Source organism: Schistocerca nitens, chromosome 4 (assembly GCF_023898315.1).
Source record: "Schistocerca nitens isolate TAMUIC-IGC-003100 chromosome 4, iqSchNite1.1, whole genome shotgun sequence".
Classification (NCBI taxonomy): domain Eukaryota; kingdom Metazoa; phylum Arthropoda; class Insecta; order Orthoptera; family Acrididae; genus Schistocerca; species Schistocerca nitens.
Window position 1 is genome coordinate 874,430,065 of NC_064617.1, and position 18,719 is coordinate 874,448,783.

General features: G+C 41.3%; 1 protein-coding gene across 1 annotated transcript in view; it reads right to left on the bottom strand.

Moving 5' to 3' along the window:
- The window catches only part of LOC126253366 (huntingtin-like), a 549,449-nt gene that overhangs the window by 98,028 nt on the left and 432,702 nt on the right, over positions 1 to 18,719 (bottom strand). Inside the window, exon 42 of the mRNA XM_049954640.1 lies at positions 15,639 to 15,773. Coding sequence (XP_049810597.1) covers positions 15,639 to 15,773 — 135 coding nt within the window. The remainder of the gene's footprint in view (positions 1 to 15,638; positions 15,774 to 18,719) is intronic.

Here is an 18,719-nt window from a genome sequence, read left to right on the forward strand (position 1 = left end):
TGCAACATAAGCAACATTAAGGATAGATTGTATTTAGGAACGCCGTGGTCCCGTGGTTAGCGTGAGCAGCTGCGGAACAAGGGGTTCTAGGTTCAAGTCCCCCTTCGAGTGAAAAGTTTAATTTTTTATTTTCAGAAAAACCGAGTTCAGGCATTCACACATAATCAACTTCGCTCTCCAAAATTCCAGGACATGTTCAGATTTGCTTGGACATAGGCAGGATTTGACGGTCTACACACGGAAAAATTTGAAACATATGTTTTGACAGAGCACAGGGGAAAGTGAGCGACTGCGAAACTGTTGGATTCATTTGTTGCAGTTTATGTGACAAACTCTTATGTTTTCATAACTTTTTTGGGAGTAATTATCACATCCGCAAGAAAACCTAAATCGGGCAACGTAGAAGAATGTTTTTACCCATTCGCCAAGTGTACAAGTTAGGTGGGTCGGCAACATATTCCTGTCATGTAACGCACATGCCGTCACCAGTGTCGTATAGAATATATCAGACGTGTTTTCCTGTGGAGGAATCGGTTGACCTATGACCTTGCGATCAAATGTTTTCGGTTCCCATTGGAGACGCACGTCGTTTCGTCTACTAATCACACGGTTTTGCGGTGCGGTCGCAAAACACAGACACTAAACTTATTACAGTGAACAGAGACGTCAATGAACGAATGGACAGATCATAACTTTGTCAAAATAAATAAAAACTTTTCACTGGAGGCGAGACTCGAACCAGGGACCTCTCATTCCGCAGCTGCTCACGCTAACCACGGGCCCATAACGACCTTGTGCCTAAACTATCCTTGATGTTGCTTATCTTGGCTTGTACTACTCAGTTTGTATATTTTGCTTATTTTTTCATAGTTCCACACAACTTCTTCCTGTTTTCTCAATTGATCTGTGTTCAGTTTTTCAAAGCCTATCCCCTGTGCCAACTTATAACTAAATCTGAGGGGGGTGCGATGGGGAGGTTCCCTTGTTAGTATAAAATGGGTGGCAGCATTCTAAGACAATACTTCTTTGGATTTAAATATTAATAATATACACAATAAAATTTTATGGGAATATTAAAAGAATTTACCAGATAAGTTGTGGAGCACTACAAAACTTGGAGTAAAGTTTAAATATTTACAATGAAATGAATTGCAGCAGTACAAGATGATCTGAAAGATGCACAGATAACACAACAACAAATGCTAGACAGAACAAATTGGTAAAATTCATGACTGGGCAATTGGCTAGACAAAAAAACTGAGGATCTGGACAATTTGGCCTGTGAGTAAGAAAAGAACTCATTCTGGGAGAATGAAAGAAATTAGGAACAAAGAAAGGTTAAGTAGGGCACAAGTGTGAATAATAGTCATAATAAAATAATAATAATAATAATAATAATATACATACAAAGTCTACCATAGCCAGCCCAAATCCTGGTGGAGAATGGACGAGGATTAGGAGAATAACACATTATAGAAAAGCCTTGGTGTGCCTGGCCCACGAGATAGTATGTCATGAAGGCAATTTATCAAGGTAATGATGAAGACCTCAATGGCAGTGAAGCCAGAAATGAAGTCGAGTGGTACAGCGGAACTGGTGAAAGATGCAACCCTGCTCTTAGTGTTCACATAAAAGTTGGAAATTAAAATCCAAATGGGTCTGTTCCCATACCAGATATGTTTAGACAACATTTGTACCCAATGTTAGGTACAGCTAGAAAAGAACATTCTAAGACTAAAAATCTTAGTTTTACCTCTGGTAGAAAAGTGTCTACCCTCACTACAAAAATAGGATAACTATGAAGTGTAAGGGGAAACGAAATATTACTCCAGGTGGGTGATCCACCACTCCTGAATGGAGTGTAGGCAGAGATTCAGATTCTGGAGCGTCTGCACCATAATGCAAGGAACAGTTGGTGAACCTTTCCAATCTGAAGTTTTAGAGGCAATAAAAATTTACACGCATAAATACTAACTCCTCTTGCAAAGTTGGGAAACTCAAACAAATGATAAACCTTTTGAACAGTAACATCCTGCTAGCACCCATCCCAGAAACAAGATATGCTGATGACCTAACAATGGATGGCGAGAAATGTTAACTTTTTACAGGTGACCTGGCAGTTACACTTTGCAACTCAAATATCAGGATTTTAGGAATGGCCTTCGCAGTTTACAATAGTAAAATCCCAAATATTGTTGATTTGAATCCTTTAGTGAAAGAATATCTGTTTTAACATTTAAATGCAAGAATAAACATTACTAAATTTTGAAGTGTAATGAAGCCAACAAGAAGAACTGAAATAAAAAAGAAAATCTGGAAAACATGTTATCAAACGATCACAAAACCCACATAATAATCATGTTGGGAGACTTCAGTGCCAATCCTGGTAGGGAGCAATCACTGATAGAAGTTTTTGGAAGCTATCTAGCTCAAAAGAGAACTCAAGATTAGCAGACATATGCAAGTTACACTGAAGAGCCAAAGAAACTGGTATACCTGCCTAACATCATGTGGCATGGACTCTACTAATGTCTGAAGTAGTGCTGGATCTGGATACTATGAATCCTACAGGGCTATCCATAAATCCATAAGAGTATGAGGTGGTTTAAAAATGGCTCTGAGCACTATGGGACTCAACTGCTGTGGTCATAAGTCCCCTAGAACTTAGAACTACTTAAACCTAACTAACCTAAGGACATCACACACATCCATGCCCGAGGCAGGATTCGAACCTGCGACCGTAGCGGTCGTGCGGTTCCAGACTGTAGCGCCTTTAACCGCTCGGCCACTCCGGCCGGCGGTATGAGGTGGTGGAGATCTCTTCTGTACAGCACGTTGCTATATGTCCCAGATATGTTCAAATAATGGTCATGTCTGGAGAGTTTGGTGGCCGGTGGAAGTGCTCCTGGAGCCACTCTGTAGTGATTCTGGACGTTTGGAGTGTTGCACTGTCCTTCTGGAATTGCCCCAGTCCATTGGAATGCACAATGAACATGAATGGATGCAGGTGATCAGACAGGATGCTTACTTACCTGTCATAGTTGTATCTAGACGTAGCAGGGGTCCCATATCACTCCAACTGCACACATCCCACACCATTACAGAGGCTCCACCAGTGTCAACAGTTCCCCTGCTGACATGCAGGGTACATAGATTCATGAGGTTGTCTCCATACCAGTACATGTCCATCAAATCGACACAATTTAGAATGAGACTCGTCCGACCATATAACATGTTTACAGTCACCAACAGTTCAATGTTGATGTCGACAGGCGCAGGTGAGGTGTAAAGCTTTGTGTCATGCAGTAGTAAAAGGTACACGAGTCAGCCTTTGGCTTCCATACTCCATATCGATGATGTTTCATTGAATGCTTCACATACTGACACTTGTTGATGACCCAGCATTGAAATCTTCAGCAATTTGCCAAAGAGTTGCACGTCTGTCATGTTGAACAATTCCCTTCAGTCATTGTTGGTCTGGGTCCTTACAGCTTCTTTTTCCAGCCGCAGCAATGTGGGAGATTTGATGGTTTACCAGATTCCTGATATTCACGGTACACTCATGAAATGGTCGTACGGGAAAATCCCCACTTCATCGCTGCCTCGGAGATGCTGTGTCCCATTGCTCTTTTGCCGACTATAACACCACATTCAAACTCACTTAAATCTTGATAACCTGCAATTTTAGCAGCAGTAACTGATCTAAAAACTGCACCTGACACTTGTCGTCTTACATAGGCGTTGCCAAACACAGTGCCATATTCTGCCTGTTTACATAACTCCGTATTTGAATGTGTGTGCCTATACTAGTTTCTTTGGCGCTTCAGGGTATTTGATCTTAACATCACGACAACACTCTTCAATAAACTACATAGAAAGTAAAAAACATAGCTGTCACTGAATCCCAACTTGCGAGAGTTTCACAGTTATACTTATCAAGAAATCAAGAACATTTACAGTATAGAGAGGAATGGAAATTAAGTCAGATCACTCCAACTGAGATCCACACGAGATTTATTCCAAAACATATTTATAACTCAAGCTGGTATGACTAAGAGAATTAATAATGAAACTTGAAGAAAAGGGAATGTAATTTTCAAGAGAGGCTGAAGGAAATGAGTAATGATGTCAATGACTGTGTGGAAATAATCAAACATATTCCATTTGAAAGAGCTCCAGGCAACAAGCTACGAAAGCACAGATTGTGGAATAACAGATAAGAAGCATTTAGACAAAAAAAAATGAAAGCTTGGACAATAGGTATATAAGAAAACAGGTAGACATTTGAAAATCTATCAGTTTGATAGGAAGAAAGCAGATAAAATTATTAGGATATACATGAGATGCTTTGAAAGAAGCAACTTGAATCTATCAACAAGCACTTCAAAAAGTATAACACAAGAGAAAGAAGTAAGAAAAGTATTTGGCCTTTGCAAATGATCTTGTAGTAATACAGAATACAAAGAAAAGATTAGAACTTCTCACAGAGACAACTGAAAAGCCAAATCTGCAAATATCTTTTGGAAGGACATAATACATGACCCATGAAAGTACCTCACCAAGAATTTTCAAAACCACGTCCAGTAACGTCAAAGAAAACAGACAACTTTAAATATCTGGATTAAAATATAAACATAAAAAGTGAAAACAATGCATTTACAATCAGAAGTCTAAAAATTAAATGGGCGACATGAAAGTGAGAAAAAATTGATGTAAAAAATGTTTTTCTAAAGATGATATTCTAAAGGCATTATAATAAAATTGCAAAATTAGAAGTCTCCTTTGAGTCAGAAGCACTACTTTTATCTGAATGCAAAATGGCGCTGATTTAAAGAACTGTGGAATACCTAAGCCAGGATGGCTGAATCAGGTAAATTTTGTGACGCAGTCTCTGAAAAACCTTTTCATATTTTTGAAACAGTTACTGTCTGTTAATATTAATATGGATTAAATTGTGGTATCTGCTGAGGTTCCCTATTAGTCTTTGGAATCTTTATACTCAGAGTTTCAGGATATCTTTGCGGAAAGCATTCAACCTTGAATCGGTTAGCACATTCTAGAGTTTTTTTTGCTAGGCAGATTCCCCTGGCCCTCCACTCCCAAATGAAGATGGAGTTGGACTGGCTTGCCTCCCTTGGGGTTGTGGTTCCCATTTCATCTAGTGAATGTGCCACACTCCTTGTCATAGTTAAGAAACTCTCTTGTAAATTGCAGCCTTGTGGCGAGTTCACAGTCCGTGGTCACCACATACTCACTGCCACATCCTGATAAACTGTTCACATGCATAGAAAGGACAATTATTCTCTATCTGAAGCATATCACCAAATTAACCTTGGATGATGAGTCCAATGCTATCATGGTCTTTAACACACCATTTGGCTCTTATCAATACCAACTGTTGATTTTTGGGGTGGCACTGCACCCACAATTTTTCAATGCTATTTGAAACAGGTCATGTCCAACATTCCACACTGCTTCAACTACCTGGATGACATCATTGTTACAGGACACACTATGAGAAACCACCTGCACAACCTCCTGGCTAACTTTCAAAAACCATGGGCTGTGCATCTGCATTGCAATCTGCAGAAGTCCAAAATTTTTCCACCCATCTGTTGAGTATCTGGGCCATGTCTTCTCAAGGCATGGTGTCTGACTCATGTAGAGTCTTTTCAGGGCCATTACAGACCTCCTGTGTCCCTCATCATTGTGTGAACAGTTTAGATAAAATTGCATATTTCCACCGGTTCATTCTCGGGGCATCCACCACCATCTCCTTCTAGGCAATGGTGCTGCTTTTGTTTGGTCTCCAGACTGCGATCAGGCCTTCATCATACTGAAGGAACACTTCTGGTCACCTCCATGTCTAGCTAACTTTGACCCCAACAAACCACTGGCTTTGGCTATGGACACCTCGCAGCACTGCAAGGGGGTGGTCCATGAGACCTCCGATGGCTTGGAGCAGCCGCTGACATTTGCATCCAAAACTCTCAATCCAGTACAGGTCCTGTACTTTCAGATTGACAAGGAGGTCCTGGTCACTGTGCATGTTGTCACCACACATCACATTTTCTTGTATGGCACCAAGTTCAAACACATTACTGATCACAAGCCCTTAATTTCATCATTTAGTCCATCTGCCCGGGTTCCCAATAAGGCAGCCCACAAGTTGCACCAGTGGGCCTTGTTCTTCTCCAAATACAGTTATGACATTCATTTTCACCAACACGGATGCCTTATACCGGCTGCCAGTTGGACCAGACCCCCAGTTCAATTGGGAGGAGCTCATGTGTGTGCATTTGGATGTCTCCTCCTACCAAGCAGTATATAGTTTTCCAATCACTAGTACCCAAGTCGCATGGCAACAGCAGCCAACCCCATCCTTAGGCACTTAGTCTATCTCATCCAACAGAGTTGGTCTTCTTGTCGTCTGGGATGCTTGTCCAATTCGCTTCATAACTACCTTGTCTTGCACCATTGTCCCTCAGTTTTGTATGGTGTCCTCGTCTCCACAGATGATCCAGCTCCCCAGGTGGTCATTCCCAAGAGTTTGCAGCAGGAGGTTTTACAGATGTTACATGAGGGGCACTGAGGTGCTTCCCACACCAAAGCCTTGGCTCACAGACATATGTACTTGCCTGGCATTGACAGAGAGCTTGGAAAACTTGGTTGCTGCATGTCCCCAGAGTGCTAGTCAACAGGTGGCTCCCAGGTCATCGTTCTCTTCATATCATCCAGCAAGCCAGCCCTGGGAACACATCTATATTGATTTTCCAGGTCTGTTTCTGAATTTGTCCTGGTTGATTGTCATTGATGCACTTTTGCATTTTCCATAGGTGGTGTGGTGCCCCTTGGCTGCTACTGAGGTCACTATTCAAGGTCTCTCCAAAAAAAATTCTGTGGAAGGTCTTCCAGTTACCCTTGTTTCTGACAATGAACCCTACTTTCTGTCTCAGACATTTCTTGACTTCTGTGTGTGGTATTGCATTTGCCATGTCCACTCTGCTTACAATCTTAATGAGGAGGCTGAGCGCATGGTTTGCACCTTAAAGAACCCTGATGAGGAAATATCTGTGACACTTCCCTGTGGAATACGTATTAAATTTCTATCTGATGGCCTACTGGAAGACTCCTATTGGTTCCCGTGGCACAGAAGAGTTAGGCACAGGTGCCAGCTGAGGATGCTGCTCTATCTCCTCTGTCCTGGATTTTGCCTGCCATCACATTCTGGTGTACCAGATTTTACTCCAGTGATGTGTCTGGGCATGTGATTTTGGCTGGCATCCCCTCTGGATACTGGTAGTCATCATGTGCCAGAAAAGATATCGAGTCTAGAACCTCCAGACAGAGGTCTGGTTGGCCGAGTGTCATCATCGATGTCAGCTCTGTATCCGAGTGAGCGCAGGCACACCTGCCTGCGACACCACCTTCGTCAGTACCCCAGTTGCTGGATGCTGCCTACCTGCTGTCAGGGTTCCAATCTCCTCTTCTACCTGCAGCAGCACCTCCTCCCAAAGAGCCTATGCCTCTGCAGCCTGCAGCAGCAACTCCAGTGGCACTCTAGCCAGGGTGGATACCCCTCACTTGTTCACTGTCACAGGAGCAGCCTGAGGCAATGCCGTCTCTATCTTCCATGCCACTGCCAGACATCACCATGGCTTGCTCATCGCCGGTTGTGTCATCTTGTGCTCTGACAGGGAGCTGTGGGGGCTCTCCTCACAGCTGTCACTTTTTCCTGTATCTCCAGGTCTCTGGCAACCAGGGGCTGCTCACTCCTCTTGTCTCCGGGGCATCGGTGGATGTGGACGGTGTCTCCACATTGCAGCTGTCCACAACTCCCCATGAGAATCAACAATGCTCCGCTCCACGAAGGGGGAGGGATGTAGTCACCCACATAGATCCACGCCTGGGATTCGTGCATGCACTCATAAGTTGTGCCACAGAAGTCAGCAGATAAAGCTAGAAGTTCGACAACTTAAGTATGTGCACACAGTGTCTCATCTGCATGCTCTAACAGTTAGAGGAGAGTATCAGTGATCGTAAGGATGTGATACCATCAATGTTTACGGGTGTTATTCTTTTGAATTTAAGAGAAGTCAAAACTTAGCTGAGAAACAAAAGCTGAATGAAGTGAAAATCAATGTAAGAAGATTAATAAGAGAAGTTCTCAACAACTTTGGAAGTAAAATTTTGCCAGACAATGTGACTAGAAACCCGAAGAGATTTCTCTGGTACCCCAGTCCAACAATTTGGACAGCTCGCCAGAAGGCATGGACGTAGACAACAGCCACTATGCAGTGCCCCTATAATCTGGGACCACGCTGTGTGTGGGCCACACTTGCCACACCAGTCTATTGGCACTCACAGGGGCCCTGTAAAGCCAGCAGTCAGTTGTGGTCCAACTGTGCTGTTGTATTGCATTTCGTACCCATCGTTGTTTGGTTTCTGATCTTGCTACGCCTACCGTAGGCTCTCAATTTTGTTCACTCTTCGGTCTTTCCATTCTGCTGTATCTGCCCATAGATGTTGTTGTTATCTTCACTATTGTCTATAGCTGTTGCCTTTCTGTCATTTTAGGTGACTTGCTGTCGATACCCTTGGCCAGTCAGCCTGCATCTCCTGGTCGTGTCGGATTCCGACTGCTAGAGTTTTGGTCTTACATAAAATCAATAAGCAGTTTGAAATCATCTATTCAGTCACTCAGCAACCAAACAACACTGAAACAGAAGATGACAGAGAGGAGGCTGAAACCCTGAATTAGGTCTTTCAAAATTGTTTCACCGCAGATGGCTGTACTAGTGGACCCCCCCACCCCTCTCTTTCCAATCACTGCATGAATACCATACTGGCAGATAAGATAAGTGATCACAGAATAGAAAAGCACTACTACTGTAGTCAAAAAGCATATGGTTGGTTGGTTGGTTAATTTGGGGGAGGGGACCAAACAGTGAGGTCAGGGAAGGACGGGGGAGGAAATTTGTCGTGTCCTTTCAAAGGAACCATCCCAGCATTTGCCTGAAGTGATTGACAGAAATCATGGAAAACCTAAATCAGGATGGCCAGATGTTCATTTGACCCACCAGTCCAGTTTGCTAACCACTGCATCACCTCAGTCAGTGAAGGCATATGGACCATATGAGATATCTGTAAGATTCTACAAAGATTATGGGAAAGAATTTGCTCCCCTTCTGGCAGCAGTTTACCACATGTTCTTAAAGCAACAAAGGGTACCTAGCAACTTGAAAAAAAATATAGGTCATTCCAGTTTTCAAGAAGGGCACAGGGCAGATACACATAATTCAAAGTCCATACAGCTGACATGCTGTACCGTCATGAAACTTGTTTTATGCTCACGTATTGTGAAGTTTTTATGCAAAACAGCTCGCATTCTTCCTCCATGAGACCCTTAGTACTGTAGTCATCAGCACTCACATTGATACCATGTTGCTATACTTCAGGAAGGCATTTAACTCTGCCCCAAACTGCTGTTCAGCGTAAAAGATAAAAGCTTATCGCGTGTCAGAACAGATTTGCAACTGGATCCAAGATTTCCTTGTAGATGGAACTTAGCACATCGCTCTTAACGAAATAATATTGACCAATGTACGGGTAATTTCAGGAGTATCACAAGGAAGTGTGATGGGCCTTTACTGTCCACAATGTATATAAATGATCTAGGATAGAGCATAAGGCGCTCTATAAGGCAGTTTGCAGATGATGTAGTTATCTATAAAAAGGAATCAATGCCAGAATACAGTACAGATTTGCAGAATGACCTGCTACAATTGATGAACTATGCAGGCTATGGCAGTTGTCCTGAATGTAAATAAATGTAAAGCATAGCACACGCAGTGATGTAAAAAGAAAATAGCAACACCAAAAAATAATTAATGTACAGTAATCAAATAGGGGCAATGCAGGAGTAGGTTTAATAATGAATAAATAATGAATAAAAATGTAGGAGCACAGGTAAGCTACTACAAACAGCATAGTGAATGCATTATTGTAGCCAAGATAGACACAAAGCCCATGCCTACCACAGTAGTACAAGTTTATTTGCCAACTAGCTCCACTGACGATGAAGAGATTGAAGAAATGTATGATGAGATAAAAGAAATTATTCAGATAGTGAAGGAAGACGAAAATTTAATGGTCATGGAGACCTGGAATTTGATTGAAGGAAAAGGAAGAGAAGGAAAAGTAGTAGGTGAATATGGAAAGGGGGTAATGAATGAAAGAGGAAGCTGCCTGGTAGAATATTGTGCAGAGCGTAACACTTGGTTCAAGAATCATGAAAGAAGGTTGTATACGTGGAAGAGGCTAGGAGACACTGGAAGGTTTCAGATAGGTTATATAATGGTAAGACAGAGATTCAGGAACCAGGTTTTAAATTGTAAGACATTTCCAGGGGCAGATGTGGATTCTGAGCAAAATCTACTGGTTATGAACTGCAGATTAAAACTGAAAAATGGGGGAATTTAAGGAGATGGGAGCTGGATAACTGAAAAAACCAGAGGTTGTAGAGAGTTTCAGAGAGAGGGGATGACTGACATGAATGGGGGAAAGAAATACAGTAGAAGAAGAATGGGCAGCTCTGAGAGATGAAATAGTGAAGGTAGCAGAGGATCAAGTAGGTAAAAAGATGAGGGCTATTAGAAATCCTTGGGTAATGGAAGAGAAATTGAATTTAACTGATGAAAGGAGAAAATACAAAAATGCAGCAAATGGAGCAGGCAAAAAGGAATATGAAAGTCTCAAAAACGAGATCAACAGGAAGTGCAAAATGGCTAAGCAGGGATGGCTAGAGACAAATGTAAGGATATAAAGACATGCATCACTAGGGGTTGCCTACAGAAAATTAAAGACACCTTTGGAGAAAAGAGAACCACTTGTATGAATATCAAAAGCTCAAATGGAAAGCTAGTTCTAAAAAAAGAAAAGAAAGCAGAAGGTGGGAGTATATAAAGGATCCATACAAGGGCGATGTACTTGAGGGCAATATTATGGAAATAGATGAGGACATAGATGAAGATGAAATAGAAGATATGATACTGCATGAAGAGTTTGACAGAACACTGACAGACCTAAGCGGAAACAAGGCCCCAGGAGTAGACAACATTCCATTAGAACTATTGACTGCCTTGGGAGTGCCAGCCCTGACAAAACTCTACCATCTGCTGAGCAAGATGTATGAGACAGGCGAAATACCCTCAGAATTCATGAAGAATATAATAATTCCAATCCCAAACAGAGCAGGTGTTGACAGGTGTGAAAACTACCAGACTATCAGTTTAATAAATCACAGCTGCAAAATACTAACACAAATTCTTTACAGACAAATGGAAAAAACTGATAGAAGCTGACCTCAGGGAAGATCAGTTTGGATTCCATAGAAATGTTGGAACACGTGAGGCAATACTGACCCTACAACTTATCTTAGAAAATAGATTAATGAAAGGCAAACCTACGTTTCTAGCATTTGTAGACTTAGAGAAAGCTTTTGACAATGTTGACTGGGATACTCTCTTTCAAATTCTGAAGGTGGCAGGGATAATATACAGGGAGCAAAAGGCTATTTACAATTTGTACAGAAACCAGATGGCAGTTATAAGGGTCGACAGGCATGAAAGGGAAGTAGTGGTTGGGAAGGGAGTGAGACAGGGTTGTAGCCTATCCCCAATGTTATTCAACCTGTATATTGAGCAAGCAGTAAAGGTAATGAAAGAAAAATTTGGAGTAGGAATTACAATCCACGGAGATGAAATTAAAACTTTGAGGTTCGCCGATGACATTGTAATTCTGTCAGGGACGGCAAAGGACCTGGAAGAGCAGCTGAATGGAATGGACAGTGTCTTGAAAGGAGGATATAAGATGAACATCAACAAAAGCAAAATGAGGATAATGGAATGTAGTCGAATTAAGTCGGGTGATGCTGAGGGAATTAGATTAGGAAATGAGACACTTGAAGTAGTAAAGGAGTTTTGCTATTTGAGGAGCAAAATAACTGATGATGGTCAAAGTAGAGAGGATATAAGATATAGACTGGCAATGGCAAAGAAAGCGTTTCTGAAGAAGAGAAATTTGTTAACATCAAGTATAAATTTAAGTGTCGGAAGTCTTTTCTGAAAGTAATTGTATTGAGTGTAGCCATGTATGGAAGTGAAACATGGACAATAAATAGTTTGGACAAGAATAGAATAGAAGCTTTCGAAATGTGGTGCTAAAAAAGAATGCTGGAGAAGAGATGGATAAATCACGTAACTAATGAGGACGTACTGAGTAGAATTGGGGAGAAGAGGAATTTGTGGCACAAGTTGACTAGAAGAAGGGATCGGTTGGTAGGGCATGTTCTGACGCATCAAGGGATCACCAATTTAGTACTGGAGGCCAGCGTGAAGGGTAAAAATCATAGAGGGAGACCAAGAGATAAATACACTAAGCAGATTCAGAAGGATTTAGGTTGCAGTAAGTACTTCTAGATGAAGAAGCTTGCTCATGATAGAGTAGCATGGAGAGCTGCATCAAACCAGTCTCTGGACTGAAGGCCACAACAACTACAATGTAATTTTGGGAATACATTTACCTGGGTAACATATTTACATGATTAACATTGCAAAACAAGGGTTTATGTAAGCGCAAGGTAAGCCACTGCAAAGATGAAATGCTGGTACATTAATAACCTGTGTAACCACCAGAATGTTGAATGCAATCATGCAAATGTGCATACATTGTGTTTTCCAGGTGCAGGATGTCAGTTTATGGGATGGAGTTCCAAGCCTGTTGCACGTCAATACAGGGATGATTAATGCTGTCTGTGGATGACACTGGAGTTGTCATCCAACAATGTCCCATATGTGCTTGATTGGAGACCGATCTGGTGATCAAGAAAGCAAGGGAACATGTTGACACTCTGCAGAGCATTCTGGGTTACAACATTGGTATGCGAGCATGTGTTCTCCTATTGGAAAACACCACCTGCAATGCTGCTCATGAATGACCCTAACCAACACACAGCTATCACTGGCACTGGGGCAGAACCAACTTGCATCAGAAAACACAACAGACACCCATCCTGCCCTCAAATGAGCTCTCAATAGACAAGAATGAAGTAACAAATGGTGGTGGTTTGGGGTTAATGGAATGCACGCTATAGGGGATCTGGGTTGGGTCTATCCTTGAAGTAATCAAATTTCTTGTAGCCCTATTACATGACCTTTTTCAAACTCAGTGAGGGGTTGACAATGGCATCTTTGCCACTTTAAAGGTATTCTTGACTAAAATCAACTCACCATGTCCAATCTTAACTCTAACTAATGCTTGTGACCTGTACAGCACGTATTTAAAGAAAACCTGATTTGCATCCTCATAATGGCACTACTAGTAATGCTCTTATGTGACTGGTGCAAAATTTGAATGGACATCATCTTTCAGATGTAGAAACATGCCTACCAACTTTTGCTCTTGTTGCACAACTTCTTTTTTGTGTTACGTGTGTCTTTCTTCCCACCCCCGACTAATTGCTGGAAACAGTATCTACCATAAAGTATCTAGAAGTAACTATCCAGAGTGACCACAAGTGGAACAGCCACGTAACGCAAATAGCAGAAAAACAGGTGCCACACTGAGAGCCAAAGGAAGAATCTTAAGGACATGTAACTCATCCACGAAGGAAGTGGCTTACAAAGCACTTGCTACATCAATTCTTGAACACTGTTCATCAATCCGGAACCATTACCAGGTAGGACTGATAGAAATAGAGAAGAACCTATGAAGAGTAGTGTGTTCCATCACGAGGTCTTTTAGTCAGCATAACGTCATCACAGAGATTTTCAGTAAACTCCAGTGGCAGATACTGCAAGAGAGGCATTATTCATCACAGAGAGGTTTACTACAGAAATTCTCAAAATGTACGTTACATGAAGAGTCTAACAACACATTACTTCCTCCCACATATGTCTTGTGAAACAACCACAATGAGAAAATTGCAGATATTACAGCTAACAGAGAGGTTTACTGACAATCATTCTTCCACGTGGAATTCATGAATGAAACAGGGAAGGGAAAATCAGTCAGTGATACCAGAAGTACCCTCCCCCACATTCGTTCAAGTGCCTTGTGGAGTGTAGATGTAGAGGTTATCGCTTTTTACACTGGGCTGTTACATACTGACATTGTGCCCTTATTATGGGGGGTAAATAAAGTGAATTAACAGTAAATTAACTTGTATGTTTATTCTGATCAGACAGGAAATAAATTAATACACTGATGAGCCAACACATTATGACCATTTGCTTAATAGCTTGTTTGTCCATCTTGGAATGAGATACATCTATGACTCTGTGTATCAGGGATCTGACAGTTTGTTGGTAGGTTTGTGGAGGTGTTGACATTAGATGTCTATGCACAGGTCATGTATTCAGCGTAAATAATGAGCTGCTGATTTGTGTACATGGTGATGGCACCTGATAGCAACCCAGGTGGGTTCCACAGGATGTACATCAGCCTAATTTGGTCACCAAGACATCAAGGTCAGTTGATATAATGTTCCTCAGACCATTGTAGCATGGTTCTGGCTCCAAGACACAAGCAATTATACTGCTGAAAGATGACATCGCCATCAGAGAAGGCATCAAGCAAGAAGGAATGCAGGTATTTCGCATCTATCTGTATGTTTTCGATTACCACCACAGGTCCCATTCAAGCGCTGGATAATGTCTCCCACAACATAATACTGCACCCACCAGTCTGTGTCCATGGCATGCTGCATGTTTCAAGCTACTGTTCATGGCATTTGTGGAGATGACCAGTGACCTAGTGTAGCAAAAATGTGATTCACCCAAAGAGCCGACACATTTCCACTGATCCAAAGTCGAATCCCAATGGTGCTGTGCACATCGCAATCATAATTAGTGATGTCATTGGGTCAACGTGTGAACACATGGGGGTAGTCTGCTGCAGAGCTCCATGTTCAACAGTGTATGATGAACAACTTGCTCCGAAACACTTGTGCATGCAGCTGCATTGTGCTCTTTCAGCAGATCAGCCTTATCCTACTTTACAGAACAGACAAGTCTCCAAACCCTATGTTCTGTGAAGACTCATAGATGTCCAACCATTTTGCATCTAGTGGTAATTTCACTATCCTTCTACCTCTTTTCGTATATACTCACGAGAGTAGCATGCCATTTTCAAGTAACTCATTCACTGGCCCTCTGTCAAAGTCACTCATCTCAGTCAATTTCACTCATCTCAGTCGATTTCACCATTTGCAGCCCATATCTTCACTAGGGTGATCCCCGTCCATGTCTGCCCCTCACTTACATACTTTCTGCTACCGCACACCAGATAGCATCCAACGTCGGAGTGGCATTGGTCATAATGTTTTGGCTCAAGGTGTACATGAGTACTTGAAATGTATGTACTGAAAGGAAGAAGAAGGAAGAAGCAATACTTCACAAAATCTGCCCATTACTGAAATCTAATAAGTGTGTTTCAAAATCAATGTAAAATTTGTTACTCATACAACACAATACACTACCAGTTTTCAAGATAATAAAATACTTGAAACTTCCTTACTTACAATGTTTGTCTCTTCACCCTTTTCCCCCTTTTGAAATTTAGAAAGAAACATTATTCACCTGTGCCGATTGTTCAACCTCTCCATATTGCCCCGGTTGAAAACATGATCAAGCTTCAAACACGGACCAATCAAATGATGATCCTGAAGTCTCCAGCAAAGCAATTCATGGATGGCTTTTAACTTCTGATAAAAGCTGCAAGAAAAATCAATACCACACTATAAACAATTGGTCATAGCAAAGACTAACATTCGACTCAAGGTTGGGGATACACAGGCTTGCTACAAAATTACTGACAGTTAGTTCAATGAAACAAAACATAGAGTTTTATTAACTTTACATATCTCAGAGATTCCATTTGTTGCGAAAAAGTAATTACTTGTAGTATTACAATAGTAAGCAGTGATAGTCTAGGATATTCAAGAACTTTGCTCAGCTCAAACGTTTCTTTGAGGACCAAAGAGTGGCTTATTTGCCCGAAACCCTCTATTATATACACTGGGGAATAAATCACAGTAGCTAAGAACCGCTCCCTCTCGTATGTCTAAAAAGTCATTACTGTTAGTGGTTTTAAACTGTAATCTATGTCATCTTTAAAACATAATTACATCATATGACTCCCATAACCACACAGCTGATGACCACACAGCTGATGGGATTAGTGACCTCATTTATATTGCACACACATATAATAAGCTCAAGTTAAACAAACATATGCTAGTGATACAATTAGTGAAGGGTGCAATGATTATACTCAGTTGGACATACTGCATACCTGAGTTGAATGCACAGTTTGGAAAAAATAACAGAAAAAAGTGTAATTAAAGACAGATCATAAGAGTATTCAACAAAAATTTAAAAATATTCTAGTTTTGGGTCAAGTATTGCATTTTCAATATTGAATTTCGCATGTTTCCTAAAATGTCCATACCCATTTTTGGAAACTGTTTATCCTTAAATATAATTAATTGTGGTACCTGCAGGCCGCCAATAAATCTTTAATCACTTCAGCCATCAGCTCATCCTCATAAAATATATAAAATTTACAGACTAAAAGAACTAGGAAGTACTTCTCTGTTACAAGCATTACTGAAACATAGCACGAAAAGTTTTCTTATAAAAGCCAATACAGGTGTACACAGAATGTCTGAACTTCTCCTCAGTTGATGCCGGTATTGTGCCATGAAGAAGTTCAAGATCAGATGTCGCGTTAGATAATAAAGTCATGTTACCAGCTGCTGGTGTGCAAAACTTACGGATGAAAGTAACTTTTGCATGATGTGTCACTGCCATAGCTCGATTAAACTTGGATCATACACAGAAAAAAACTGCTATAGCATAGTGCAGTAGGTAACTACAAAAAATATCCAATGAGACAAACAGTAATGACACTTTTATTCAAAGACAATAATTACAATGAAGTCACCATGATTTATAATGGTCCCCTGGACATCACAAAAGGAGACACATGGTTCTCAATTGGGTGTCTGATTATCACTGATAGTAATGCCTGCTCTGCAACATGCTGGTTGGAGTTCTTGTGGTAGGTTGTTCCAATCCTCCACCAGTGCAGTTGACAACTGCTGGGTGGTAGTTGGTAGAAATGGAAGTGCTGCAATATCTCTCCCCAATGCATCCACATGTGCTTGATGGGATTTGAGTCAGGGGAATGGGTAGCCCAGTCCATTTGCCAAAAATCCTCTCATTTCAAGAACTCTTCCACCTGCACTGTTTGATAAGGCCACACATGGTCACACATAGAAATGAAGTCAGGGCTGAATGCAGCACAGTGTCAAAATGATGTTGAGCACTTAGTGTACTGTGTTCAGAGACTTGGAGGTCAGTACACCTATGCAATGTTATGTCTCTCCACACCATGACACCTGGACCAACAAAACAATCCTGTCTGACAATGCTGGATGTACTGTCATACTGCAAGAGATGGGAACAAGTAATGCACCTAGGAACACTGTTGAACATGACTGTTTCTGTGTTCCATGTGTCATGATATGGGGAGGCAAAGTACTGCATGGGAGTACTGACCTCCGACACAATGCAGCAACTCTGCATGCATCAATGACCATTTAGCAGTTGTCAGCCTCTATGGTGGAGGAATAAAACACCCTACCACAAGAACTCCTTATCAACTCTGTGGCCGGCTAGGGAGCACATTGCAGAACGTGCATTGCCGTGGCAATCACAAACTCTACTGACAACAATGTCTCATCTTTTGTAATGTCCAGGTGACCACCATACATTGCAGTAACTTAGGGTAATTACTGCGTTTGAATAGAAGTGCATTTCTCTTTGTCTCATCTTACAGTTACCTTCTGTATTATACTGTAGCAGTTTTTTCTATGTGTAGTCTAAGTTTCACTGAGCTGTGTGATATGGCAGTTACTTTCATCCTTAAGTATCGTACTCCAGTGTAGTGTATAATGAACAATTCTCAAGAATTCAGTAGTATAGTACTGACCAGTTCAGCAATATTTCAGTAAATATCATATGCAAACACTCATAATAACAAACTATCTGCCTCTGAATGCCTGTTTCTAACCCTCACCCTCTATTCTCCTGTTTACAATCTTGACCCAGCAGCAGTTGTGATCGGTCCCAATGTTGAGATGAAGGAAGTTGTAAACTGTTAGAGCACGAGTCCAAGTTCCTGAAAACAGTGCTGTCATGTACGGAACTCACCTGGTGCAGGAAAGGTGCATCACAAAGGGCATGTTTCATGTATTCTGTTGATGAATTGGATCAGTATCTTCTACTTAGATGACATGATTTCAATCAAATTCATGGGCAGGCCCCACGCTCTGTGCAACTGGCAATAGCTGTATTCAATTTAAGTCTAATTATGTAACTGAATTTCAACTGACTTATAAAACATAATTAAGGATGATGTAGGGCTGTTGAATAATCATGTGTCACATTTGTACTCTGTGCACCCATCTCCTAAGGACGAGACCAACACACACAAATTTTTCCACACTAGCATAGTATGTTGCAGCACTAGATCACACTGTGCAGAACTTAGTGGGTAATTATTAAGTGGTGGCCACAATGTACACTTGGAATTTATTTCCATAGTACCCTCTGAATTACTGTGGATACCTGTACCAGAGATACCTCAAATACTAT